Source organism: Peromyscus californicus, unplaced genomic scaffold (assembly GCF_007827085.1).
Source record: "Peromyscus californicus insignis strain IS unplaced genomic scaffold, ASM782708v3 Scaffold_20__1_contigs__length_68692818, whole genome shotgun sequence".
Lineage (NCBI taxonomy): Eukaryota > Metazoa > Chordata > Mammalia > Rodentia > Cricetidae > Peromyscus > Peromyscus californicus.
This window is the reverse complement of record NW_026294503.1, coordinates 42,823,678-42,836,760: the sequence shown is the minus strand read 5'-3', so window position 1 is coordinate 42,836,760 and position 13,083 is coordinate 42,823,678. Positions and strand designations below refer to the sequence as shown.

At 52.9% G+C, this 13,083-nt stretch overlaps 1 protein-coding gene across 3 annotated transcripts in view; it reads left to right on the top strand.

Annotated features, from left to right (window-relative positions):
* The window catches only part of Cacng2 (calcium voltage-gated channel auxiliary subunit gamma 2), a 127,904-nt gene that overhangs the window by 102,623 nt on the left and 12,198 nt on the right, over window positions 1-13,083 (top strand). For all 3 annotated transcript variants that reach the window (XM_052748255.1, XM_052748256.1, XM_052748254.1), the window contains one exon: window positions 4,270-4,353. In XM_052748255.1, coding sequence (XP_052604215.1) covers window positions 4,270-4,353 — 84 coding nt within the window. The remainder of the gene's footprint in view (window positions 1-4,269; window positions 4,354-13,083) is intronic.

Genomic DNA, 13,083 nt, shown 5'->3' with positions numbered 1-13,083 from the left:
TTGGACAGTCCCTCCAGGGACTGGCCCTGGCCGCTTCACTCCCAAGAACCTGAACCCGGTCTGTAAGGGTGTTTGCTTCTGTAGTGGCTGAATGTTGATATCCTGCTGTACCTCTGTGCTAATCAGTCCCAATAACTGAAGGGAGGTGGGCTGGTAGAGGGACCCCCAGGATAGGACAGACAGAGAGGAGGGAGGGCTGGGTGACACCATCTTCCCCCCCCTCCTCCTAAAGATGGGCCAGGGACTGTATTCCATATACAAGCCCTCAGTTCTGCAGGCTCTGAAGCCCCTCCAGTCCCTTGTGGCCCCAAGAGGTAGTGGGCATGGCTGGCAGTGCCTGCCTGTGCTCCCATAGCTGAACTCCCCTCCCCCACACACTGCTCCCCATGGCTCTAGTGCCATCACCCCCATCTGAGGCCCGGCCTCCTGGGGCTGTGGCTCCTGGGGCCAGTTTCACAGAACCATAGATAAGGAAGGAATCCACACTGACTGTGACCAAGCACTCTTCTTCCAACCAGGAGGCCGGGAAGCATCTGCCGAGGCTTCTTGTGTCAAAGCGTGGCTAGACAGGGCCATCATTTAGTCCGCAGCAGCCTCATCAACCAAAGATCACACCAATAATTTCTAAAAACCAACCAATTATTTGGGTCCCATTAGCATAATTTGATGTATTGCCCGTGCATCAGCTTTTCACTGGGTAGGCAGTTTCCTAACACACACTTGGCATGTGGGGAAACTAAAAAGGATGCAATTGTCTTGTCTCAAGGATTCCCTTGTACCGTCTTTCCTGCTGCCCTGTACGTTCAGTGGTCCCCCCTCCTCCCCCGAGACACCTTGACCTTGGCATTACTGGTCACCCCAGCTCTCCACACTCTGCCTGTTGCACCCCACTCTCTGACTACCATGCCTCACCTTCTAGATCCTTCCCCGGAGCCCAACAAGTACTTTACAAAACCCCCATCTACCCAAGGCTTCCCAGCTCCCAATGAAATCACATATACATCCACACATGCTAAGAGAGAGACAGGGGGGTGCTGGGGTGAGGTTTTCGGCATCTAGCTTGCCCCTAGGTTGCCTAGTACCTTCAGGAGCTCAGCTCCACCTACACACACACACACACACACACACACACACACACACACACACACACACACTAAACTCATCTCAAAAAATCTATTCCTGGTCCAAGCAGCTCCACCACCTGTATCCCACCTGCACCCTGAATGGTGCCAGAGGTCAAAGAACCTCAAAAGCAACCTTCACAGGCCAGGTCACACACATACATAGCCTGATCCATCCCTCTGCTAGCTCCAAGGGGGAAGAGTCCTTCCCAGATCTCCAAGCCTTTCCCTTCCTCCTCTCCAATGGATCCTGCTCTCCATGGCATCAGGAAATTAGAAGCAACCAAAAGAGGGGTGTCTGGGCTGCTGCCTTCAGGGCTGCTCTCCATCCCAGTGTGCCACCACACACACACACACACACACACACACACACACACACACACACACACACACACACACAGCAGAGGAGCCAGCCAGGGGCAAACACTCTAGCACACGCAGGAGGAGGTTAGAAGGGTTCAGGAAGCAAGACAAGCACATGCAAAGGTCCTGGGGTAGGAAGGAACACAGCAGATGAGAAGACGGAGATGTGCCGAGAGGGAGAAGGCAGGTGGGAGGCGAGGTCAGAAATAGACGGCAGACCCTGGCATGTTAAAGATGCACAGTTTTCCTGGAGTCTGGGATGGTGCACAAACTGGAAAGGCATGACGCCACTTGCATTTTCAAAGTTCGGGAAGGCACAAAGTGTAGAAGTGGGGTGACTGCGGTGTCATACAAGGGCTTGCCTGGTCGCCTGAGTTTGTAGAGATGGGGTAAAAGGCACTGAGGCATCAACATGGGCAGTGAGGAGAGGTCGAGGTGATGACCCTGCTCTCTCCCTAGAGAAGGGGAGCCATGGAGAGGCTCTCACTGCTCACACTGCTCCTTCTAGAGGCTCAGGTCGGAAGGGAGGAGTGGAGCGCAAGACTGGGCTTACAGGTTTCTGTAACACCCCAGGGACATGGGTAGGCAATGGGCCATCCAGACATGGGCAGGCTGCTCACAGCTCACAGCCTCCACTCTCATCCTTTGGACACTTCCCCCACATCGAGCAGGGATGAGGCACAGCGGGAAGCAGGTGTGGATGAGGCTCAGGAGGAAGCGTAGGGCCCTTGGACGGGACACCAGGAGGTGCCACTTCCAGCCCTGCGCTCCAGACTCAACTCTGTCCCCATGTTGTCAGGGCCGTGGCCTCAGGGACTCTCTGGGCCTCCTGTGCACAGCCCTCATGCAGCCGCCTGTCACGGAGCTGCGCTGATGAAATGTTTGTCAGATCAAATGGGAAGAAAGTGAAAGTGCTTTGAAAAGTGGGGTTCGTAACTGAATAGGAGGGGGAAGCTAAGCAGCTGCTGTGGAGGCTTCCTGGTGGAGAAGGGAGAGAAGGCGCGAGCCTGGGAATAAGGTATTGGGGTGGCTCGGGGCTCCTGTTAGCACCCTCGGTGCAGGAGGGTGGAGAGGAGACAACAGGCCAAGACTGAAGGAAGGAAAACCAAAATCCCCAGAAGATTATGGATCCATTTTGACCTAGGATTAAATTAAAGCTAGGCTAAATAACAAGAAGACCAGTGTGCTCTACACGTGTGTGCATGTGCATGTGCGTGTGTGCGTGTGTGTGCACGTGCGTGTGCGTGTGCGTGTGTGTGTGTGTGTGTGTGTGTGTGTGTATAAAATATTCAGACTCTATAAGCAAACTATTTGCTAAGTTGGACATGGTGGCTCATGCCTGTTATCTCAGCATTAGAGAGACTGAGGCAGGAGGATTGCCATGAGCTAAAGGCCAACCTGGACTAAATAGTGACTTCCAAGCCTGCCTGGGCTACACAGAGGGAAGCCTTGTCTTAAAAATAAATAAATAAGTAAATAAGTAAATAAATAAATAAATAAATAAATAAATAAGAAAATAAGAAAATAAATGCAAAAGCTTTAAATCGCTGAGTTACTGGGGACTGTATTTATTAGGTGATTCTAGCCACTGTCACAGAAAGTCAGTAGCTGACGGTAGTTCCAGTTCATGGCTCCCACATCAGTCACCAAACTAAATACTCCACCAACCATTCAGGAAACATGGATGTGTGCTCAGACAGAAACTGAGTTAAGTGAAGAAAGCTGAGCTGGACCAGGCAGTCTGAGTCCAGGCTGTCCTTCTTGCAGGGACTGGTACCAGCCTTGCCTTCTCTGCTGCTGGAGACACAGAGTTGGGAAATGCACAGAGCAGACCAGAGGCAGGGCGGACACTCTGGTGCTGGCAAACTGCATCCCACCTGTCAGTCTGTCTGCAGCTCCCCTCCTCCCATGACCCTTCACTCTCTGGGTGAACACTGCTGACAGTCTACTGGGGCTCTGTGCTGGCACTTGCCCGGGACCAGTTCTCACCAAGCAAAAGTCTAGAGACAAAGGTCAAAGTCTGAGCCCTTGTTGCACTCTGCTCCAGGCTGTTGTTCTGGTACTGAGGTGCTTGAGCACCTCAGTTTCTCTGTCTGTGAAATGGGGTGATAACACTGCTCACACAGGCCTCTCATTGCTATGGTGAACTGTGGTCCACAAACTAAAAACTAGCATGGTGGCTCAGGCCTGTGACCCAGCATTTGGAAGGCTAAGACAGGAAGATCATGATGAATGTGAAGCCAGTCTAGGCTACACAGAGAAACTGAGTCCAAAAAGGAATGTGGTAGAGGGCTGGCCCACCAGCTCAAAACTGCTGGGGCTGTGGGGCTGGGAAGGGAATATCCTGCCAGCGCAGATGGGTCCCATCTTCTAGGGGGTTGTCTGTCGCATCAGTCTGGTGGGGTCTGCCTTCTGGGGAAAGAATCCACAGCTTGCAAAGAACTGGTTGACTCCTTGCCAAGCAGCAGCACCCACCACCCTGCTGGGCTGCTGAGCCCATCCCCCACCCCTCTCAGCACAATCCTCCACCCAGAATCAAACCTGGGCTCCAGCTAATCCCCAGAAGGCAGTGAGAACAGGGACTCAGGGATGGGGACGTGGGGACGGAAGGCGGGGTTTCATGTCTGAGCCTCAGCTCCGTGTTCAGGCCTGCAGCGTGTGCTTCCATCAACCAGGCAAAGGGGCCAGGAAGTGACCCTCGGAAGATCATGATGTCCAGGAAGGGCAGGTGGGTCCTGAGCCATGCAGACCATGCACTCACTCGCTCCTTCTGCGTATCTTGCAGGGAACTTCAAAGGTCTGTGCAAGCAAATCGACCACTTTCCAGAGGACGCAGACTACGAAGCGGACACCGCAGAGTACTTCCTCCGTGAGTGACACGGTGTTTTCATCTCCTTAGCTGAAGGGTCCCTCAAATTGTTCCTTCTGAGACTCCAAGGTCAGGTGTATTCAGAACCCTGGTTACAGCTGAGGGTAGGAAACTACTGCTCCCTCTTGACTGGCTAACTCCTGCTCATCTCCCAGATCTCTCCTCACACTTCACCTCCTCCAGGAAGCCACCCTCTTTCTCACGCTGAGGGGCGGGACGGGGGGTCCTTGTCTGCTGGGTAACATCCCTGGGTTCTACAGAGAAGGGACATTCTCTTCCGACGCTGGGCATGGCACAGAACAGGAATTCAGGAAACATTTCTCAAATAATTACAAAACCAGCCGGCAGTGACGGTGCACTTGTACTAGAGGGACAGAGAAAAAGAGAGGGAGAGAATTTTTCCTTCCCCCCGCCACAAGTCAAATCAAAGTTAAACCCTGGTGTAACCGCTGTGATCTTAAATCCCCCTGAGATATATTATCAAGAGAAAGCATTTTTGAAGCCCCAAGGAAATTTCTCAAGCATCCCCAGAAACCAACACAGACCTTGTTAGTTATCAAAAGGGATTTCCCAGAGAGGAGCTGAGGGTCCTTGAGGTCTGGGACAGCTACGCTGAAGGCTCTCAGGCTTCTTGATGAAAGCTTTGCTCACAGAGTACCAGAAGCTACTGTCCCTGCCTCTGCTCCTGGCCGCCTCTCCTCTTTCCCGCCCCGACAGCTTCTCAGTTAACATCACCCGGGATCCTGTTGATGGAAAAAAAAAAAAAAAAAAAAAAAAGCAGAAGGCACTTTATTATATGAATGGCCCCTGTCTCTTTCAGTAATTACTACTCACATCAGAGGCAACAACTTGCAGGGCGGCCTGGGATCCGGGTTCCCTGAAAAGCCTATAGAAAGGGGTACTAGCGAGGCAGCCAGAAAGGGAGTAGAACACAACTTATAGATTATTTATTATTTACTTACTGGTTTTCCAAGACAGGGTTACTTTGCTAGCCCTGGCTGTCCTGGAACCCGCTCTGTAGACCACGTTGGCTTCGAACCCAGAGACCTATCTGCCTCTCCCTCCTGAGTGCTGGGATTGAAGGTGTGCGCCACCACGCCTGGGTAGCTTTTTGAGGGGGCCAGGGGGAGGAAAATATCATGAGTGTCGTCATTTCCTTTTCTGGATTCCCTTGAAATTTTGCTCTTAAGTAGAATTCCCTGGGGGCTGTCTGGTTGTCAGACACACACACACACACACACACACACACACACACACACACACACACCTGAGCCTTGAGTCAGTTTGTGTCATTCAGAATACAGTATTGCACCCAGAATACAATAGTTGCTCAGTTAATGCCTCTTGTGAAATACAGGATTCCTCAGGGGCACCCTCTGCCATGCTGTGTCTCCGCTTCCTTAGGGTAAAAGAGAGACGTGTCTGGGGTATTGGCTCATCTTGTCCTTGCACGGATTTGTGTCAGCAACATGAGTCCCAAGGTCTGACTTGAGTTCACTGAGCAATGTAGGAGTTCTAGGGTGTATAATACATGAGTAAACATTTTCTGCAAAGGATGAGACAGGAAATGTTCTCAGCTGTTCAAGCCACAGTGGCTCCATCCTAGCCCCAGACACTGGAACCTTTGAATAAATGCCCCTCTTCGTAAAGACAGGGTCTCTCATGTAGCCCGGGCTAACCGTAAACGTTCTGTAGAGCCGAGGATGGCCTTCAACTTTCAATTCCCTTTCTCCCACCTCCCCAGTGCTGGCATGAGCCACCATGCCTGATTTTTATTGGATGTCACTTGTTAAGGAAAAATTGATACAGGATTCTTAGTGGCACTCTCCATGAAAGGTCATTCACAAAAGCAGGCAGCAGCCTGCCTAGGATGGTGTGGGTGTGCGGGCCCTGCGCTATATAATGTGGTAGTCTGAGCTAGACAGCTTGGTTTGGGAAAGGTCAAAGCCACCGCTTCTGTCATCCCATGAAGCCAGGGGAGCTGGGAGGCAGGGATGATTTCTCTAGAAGGGTCCCTGCCCTCATACATCTTTTATGGTTCAAAAGCCCCTCTTAGGCCCCTCTCACCCCCTGCCTGTATCCCCATCTCAGGTCTCATCACCCCACACTGCAAATTTGCTGGTTTGCACCCAACATCCTAGCAAGACAGAAGTTTCTTTTTTTTTTTTTAAAGATTTATTTATTTATTATGTATACAGTGTTCTGTCTGCACACATCCCTGCAGGCCAGAAGAGGGCACCAGATCCCATTACAGATGGTTGTGAGCCACCATGTGGTTGCTGGGAATTGAACTCAGGACCTCTGGAAGAACAACCAGTGCTCTTAACCACTGAGCCATCTCTCCAGCCCCGACAGAAGTTTCTTAGTCTCTGCCCCATGCATGTCTTCACCCCCATCCAGCACACCCCCATCCCCACATCCGACAGGGAGTTGGGGTCTGGTAACATGCTTCTCTGGAAAACCAAGGAAGTGACTGGATAGGCAAATGGGATAAATCATGGTGAAATACCACCAGGGACAAAGCAAGAAGCAGGGACTTCCTGAAGATTTGCTGAGGGCCAGCGAGGTGGGTGGGGCTCACCTGCAGGTGGGTGGAGCCTGAGTCAGCCCTGAGCCCAGGTTAGCTAACCCTACCACCTTAGTAAGAGAGTCTCAGAGAGGGACAGAATTAGCCCTGAGGGCTAGCTACCTGGGGAAAGACTAGGGTCCTAAAGCTTATGTCTCATGCAGAAGTAGAAGGCAGTCTGGGGTGTTGAGGGAGCCTGCTCCCCCTGCCATGCTCCCCACAGAGGACTTCCCAAAAGTGTTTCCTAAAGATGTTACCAGAGTGTAAACTGTGGTTCTAAAAGGAGCATTCATTCATTCACCGTGACATATTTACTAAGCACCCACTGTGTCCTAGGCTGTGGATGGGTACTATTGTCAGTACTCAGGATCTCGGGGTGAACCAAACAGACAGCTGGAGCCTTTGGGAAGGCGGTGCCCTAATGGAGGCAAGAAGCAGTGAGCAAGAGTCCATGTCCCTGCCTGAGATGGCCTCAGAGAATGGAGTGTGATGGGAAAAGACGGGGGAAGGGGTGTGTTACCTAGCTAAGGGACCAAGACGTCCTTTCTGAATGAGGAAAAGGGGAACAGTGAGTGGATTTCTTGGGAAGAGACAACCTAGTGCAGGGACCCACCAAGGACAGGCGTTGAGGCAAGAACAGTACCCCATCTTCGGGCAACACAAGCAAGGCCAGGCTAGCTGGAGTCCAGCCTAAGCTAGTAGAGACACAGAAGGGTCCCAGCCTAGTGGGTCTGGGGAGACGGTCACACAACCTTCTGAGTGAGATAGGGCCTGGTCTGGAAAGGGCAGTTGGCGATCGGGCCAGGGGACTGAAGGGAGTCATGGAGGCAGGGAGGCCCGTTCCAGCTTTGAGGGGCAGACCCGGTGCAGACCAGAGAGGGGTGAAGCAAGGTGAAACTGGCAGAGTTGGGACAGCCAGAGACTGAGGTGGGCACCTGATAGAGGGCTCGACATTGAACCCCAAGTAGAGAACTCTGAACGGGGCAGAGTGCAAGGCAGGGAGAGAAGCCATCCAGGGCAATGGAAAGGGTTCGGCCCATGGAGACACCAGAGCCTGGCCCCTCAAGGCAGCTCTGCCTTTAGACCTCTGGACTCGAAAAGACAGTGGCCACACGCGGTGGGCTCCAGAAAGGCAGTGAGGGCCCCAGTGGTTACAAGGTCACAAACAGCCTGTCTGTCTTACTGTTCCCGTTGCTATGGTGAAATTCCCTCACAAGAGCACCTCAAGGGAGGTAGTTCTCATTCTGACTCACAGTTCAAGAAGACAGCCCACCACGGCAGGAGAGGCAAGGCAGCGGGAGCCTGAAGCTGCTGGCCCTATCACATCCACAGTCAGGAAGCAGAGAGGAGAGTGATGAACACAAGCTGCCACTCAGCTCCCTTCCTCCTCTTACACAATTCAGGATCCCAGCCAGGGAATGGTGCCACCCACAGGGGGCAGATCTTCACACCTCAATAAAACCAAGATGACCCAGATGAGGCTCCTCTCCACCAAGTGGAGAACACTAACCATGACACCACCCAACTCTGCTCCACCCAGGGCAGGATCAGATCTGTGCCAAGCCCGGCTCCCTGCACCCACCCAGCCCAAGGCTGGCTGAAGCCACTCTTCTGGGATGAAGTAAGCTCTGAAGATATACAAGTGTGAGCTGAGTAGAGCTTGGGCCGAACCAGACAAGCCCACCAAGGGTGCTTACCTGGGCTCCTGGGGGCGGAGAGCACATTAGTGCTCAAGAAAGGTGAGGGTTAAGCTGCCCAAGGCCTGTCTCGCATCCAGTTCAAGGACCAGCACAGCCCTGACCTACCAGGTACCTTCACCTCTCAGACCAAAATCACCTGGCTGTCAAAATTAGGATCTCACCTCCCAAACAGCATCATTGTGAGAGCCAGGAGTTGCGGTGAAACATCTATGCCTCCATCCCCACCCCAGGCCTCCTCATTTTGTTTCTGAATTCAGGTTTGAAATATAATTTGAACAGAGATTATGCCTACTTTTCTAAAAACAAACAAATAAACCTCTATAAAGAGGCAGGAGTGGTGTACAAGCCCCAGGAGATGAAGGAAGGAGAATCAGGAGTTCAAGCCCAGCCTAGCTCTGGCTCGCTCCACCCTCTTCCTCAAATAAAAGCTATGAGCTTCTTCCATGCATACATTCAGTCAGCTCACCTTCACAGAGCCTCGCTGTGTCCCAGGCGCCACGCTAAGTGCTGGGAAGCAGGAGAAAATGCAGGAGAGCAAACCCTGGTCTGGTCAAAGGAGGCACTGAAGAGGTGAGCGAGCTTAAAAAGCCCCTTAGGTGTGTGAGGACTACATGGAGCCAGAGCTGGAGGGTAGGAGAGATGGTTGTTTCCATACAGCATGACCAGGGAAGGCTTCTCAGAAGAGCTAGCATTCAGGTTGGTATAAGCCCCTCTCACGTCCAATAGATGCCAAGTTCTGTGCCCAGGCCACTCAAGTTTCACTAAACTGATAGAGGTATGAGGAAAGGGGCAGAGCCAGCAAAACAGGCTTTCGCCCAGCAGCTCTGCCCAATCCACAGAGGATAACTGCTGGGGCATCTGAGCCCCTTTTCTGTGTTCTGAACTCCCGCCAAGGAAAGCAGATGCGTGAGCAGAGGTGGGGGCGGGGTGTGGCTCTGCCTGTCCCTTTTGTCACTGGCCTTTAGGCTCTTCCCAAGCCCAAGCCCATTGTAAGATGAATCACGCTAGGGGGAGCTTAGCCCTGTCAAACCTGTACCTCCTTTTTCCTGGGGGCCTTAAGCCTCCGAAGAAGCTGCCACCCTAGAGACAAGTGTATCTTCCTCCTTCCCTTCCAAGTGTGAAGACTCACAGTCTTCCAATCCTCCTGGAGCAGCCTCCTTCCTGTAAGCCCGGCCCTCCTCCAGGTGCTGAGGACCTGGAAGCAGACAGCTGCGGAGGCCTGGCCTCAGGCACTTAAGATTTGCAATCAAGGAAATTAGCAAGTTCATCCTAAAGCATGTTAGACTGTGCTGCCTCACAGAGTCAAGCAGGAAGGGGGAGTCCCTACTGCCAGGGTCAGGGTGGGGCTGACAGCTCTCACGGGGAGTCTGAGCAATAATCTGAAGAACCAGAGAGGGGTCAGTGTGCCGCCTCCACCCTCCTTGTTCACCCAGGGCGCCTTGGGATAGAGAAGGAGTACAGAGGGTACTAGAAGGGTGTGACTAGACAGGAGTCTAAAGCTCAGCTCCTGGTCAGCAGAGGAAAGAGGGTGCATCTGCTCACAAGTCACTCTCCAGCCTTCCCGAGGGCCTGGTGCAAGGGAGGGTCTTCCTGAGGGGAAAGATGGATGGATGCATGCATGCATCCATGCATGGTCTTCATCCCTGACCCACCATCAATCCTGGGTCGGAGTCCAGGGCCTCAGTAATGTGGGAATAACCTTGGATTCCCCTCACCCACCTCCTGGTTCCCAATCCCTTTGCTAAGTGTGATGGTGTGGGCCTCGCCTCACCTACCACTGCCCCCACTAGAGATAAATGGCCACGCTGTCCCGCCCAGCACTGTGGACCACAGGATGTGCCTGTCATGGTGGCCCCTGCCTCTTCCTTAGTCTGAGCAAGGAAAAGGAGGTGTTGGCTAGAGGCCACCAGCCCCTTTCAAATGTCAACATATGTTGGGTCTACATCTGTGCCATGTTCTGTGTCTGGTACCTGTGTGTCCATGCGTCTAAGTATCTGTCTGTCTGTCTGTCTCTGCACATGTCCCTTTCTGTGTCGGGGGCAGGTCTCTGTGGGCTAGGGGTGTCTCTGCTGTGTCCATAAGACAGAAATTTGCGTTTCTTAGTTTCCCCACGTGGCTTGGAGTGAGAAAGAAAGAATCAGGGCAATTGGTCCCTGTCCACAATTACATATTAAGCACCTACTGTATGCCAGACACCCAAATCAACACTATTACAGACTTTCGTAGCGCAAGATGAATTAGGTGGGATCAGGTCCCCTACTCAACAGTTAGAGCCTGGTGCTAGATCTTGAGGGGAGTAGCCAGGACTAATAACGCTAGATCTCATACATACACACATATACATACACACCCTCTCACACACAGCAGAACTGGGTAATACACACACACACACACACACACACACACACACACACACACACACACACGCCTGCACATGCATGCATGCACACACCCTCTCACACACAGCAGAAGTGGGTAACACACACACACACATACCTGCACATGCATGCACACACCCTCTCACACACAGCAGAAGTGGGTAACACACACACACACACACACACACACACACACACACACACACACACACACACACACCAGAGCTGGGTACCTCACACACATGGACCACAAGAAGGGACTGAGGGAAAAGGAGCTGAGGACTCCAGACACAGCGACCTAGCACCTCCCCTCAACATGCAGGGACACACCTGAATGGGAGGGCCCCTCACCAGAGACTCCCCCTCAGCTTGAGGGGGCAACTAAAGCAGCATGCCCTCCTCAAGGATGGTCAGACCACCAGGTTGGAAAGACCCTGACAGCGAGGGAAAAGTAACCACCAGGTGGCCATGAACACACTCAGCTAGGCCACCAGCGGGGGCAGGGGAACAAAAGAACCACGTGGGCATGGCTGCAGAGGTTCAACTCCAGCTGCCTCCTCAGCTGCCTCCCCGGCCTCATTTCAGTGCTCTCTCTCGAGGTTGTGATGGGGATGGAGTGAGCTGGCTTAAGACATTGCTCCTGAGCAGCCCAGAGCACCGGAAGCACTCAGAAGGCATTAGCCATTGTGGTTGCTTAGTGTGGCAGTGTGTGTGATGGCTGCCGCCTTGGTGCAGAGAACAAAGGGAAAGAGGTAGGGATGGGAACAGAGACTTTCCCGTTGGCTCCTCAAGCCAAAAGTAGCCTTTGGGGCTCCTCAAGCCAAAAGTAGCTGGAGCTGCCACTATTGCAGTCACACACACACACACACACACACACACACACACACACACACACTCACACCACCAGGAAGGGGCACACCTCAGGCCCAAGAGCAGCCACCACGGCATCTCTAACACTAGCAGGCTCTGAGACATCAGCTTTTGCCCTGAGATGGGACACTACCCACCCTGCATGTGAGCTGAACAGAGAGCGAGCGCGCTCAGACTCAAGGCCTGGCTGGCTCCTCGGTGTGCTGGGCTCAGCCAGGAGAGGAGAGGCCAGCTGGGAGGCGGCAGGCTGTGAGAGCCAAGATGTGCCGCAGTAGGGGGGTGGGAAGGGTTAGGGTAAGGAGGGGGTGCGCTCACCAGTAGCCTGGAGGGTAGGGATGTGAAGGGGGCCCCCGACTGGGATGAGGGTATAAGTAATGCTGCTCTTCTCTAAGGCGGGAACAGGCTACTTCCTGTTTGGTCTTTGTTTTTTTCGTTTTCTGTTCCCCTCCTTTGTCCTGTGGTACTGCCTATTAAACCCAAGGCCTTGCATGTGCTAGGCAAGCTCTCTACCTCTCAGCTACAACTCCAGTCCTGGTCTTGGTTTCCGTTAAGATCTTCTCCTCCCTGGAACTCTTCCTCACTGCACACAGGGTGCTCCCCCTCCCCATCCTGCTCCCAGCCACCCTCAGCTCAGGCCCAGAGACTGTTCGCCTGGAATGAGGGCAGGGATGAAACTAGGTTTCCAGCCAATACAAGGTCACCCTCCCACCTTGGAGGATGTCCCCTCCCTGTTCCTCCTTCTGTCCTTACCTCCACTTATCCGGATCAGGCGTTCAAGGGTTTCCTAGGATGCTGAGCTTGGAGTAAACAGGGAGATGAGGTGCCAAGGTCTAAGTTGGGGAGTTGGAACAAAGGGGCCTAAATTCCAAATGGCTGCGCTCTGTGGTCTTAGCCAAGTCACCCAATATCTCTGAGCCTCCAATGAATAAGTAATAGTTCGCTAGTACTCCCCAGCCACCACGGGGAACAACATGAGGGAAGTCCCTGAGTTGACTTTGGCCCCCTACAGTTTTTGGAGTAAAAGAACATCATCAAAACTCTTGAATGCAGGGCTCCAGGAGGGCCACCCAGCCCTGTGCCTCCATTTCACAGATAAGGGGGAAATTGAGATCCAGAAAAGGAAATGCTGTTCAGGACACTTTCTGGGAACAGAATCTGGGTGCATCCTCCTGCCACGCATCCTTTGCCCAACCCTTCAGCAGAGTCTAAGGGACAG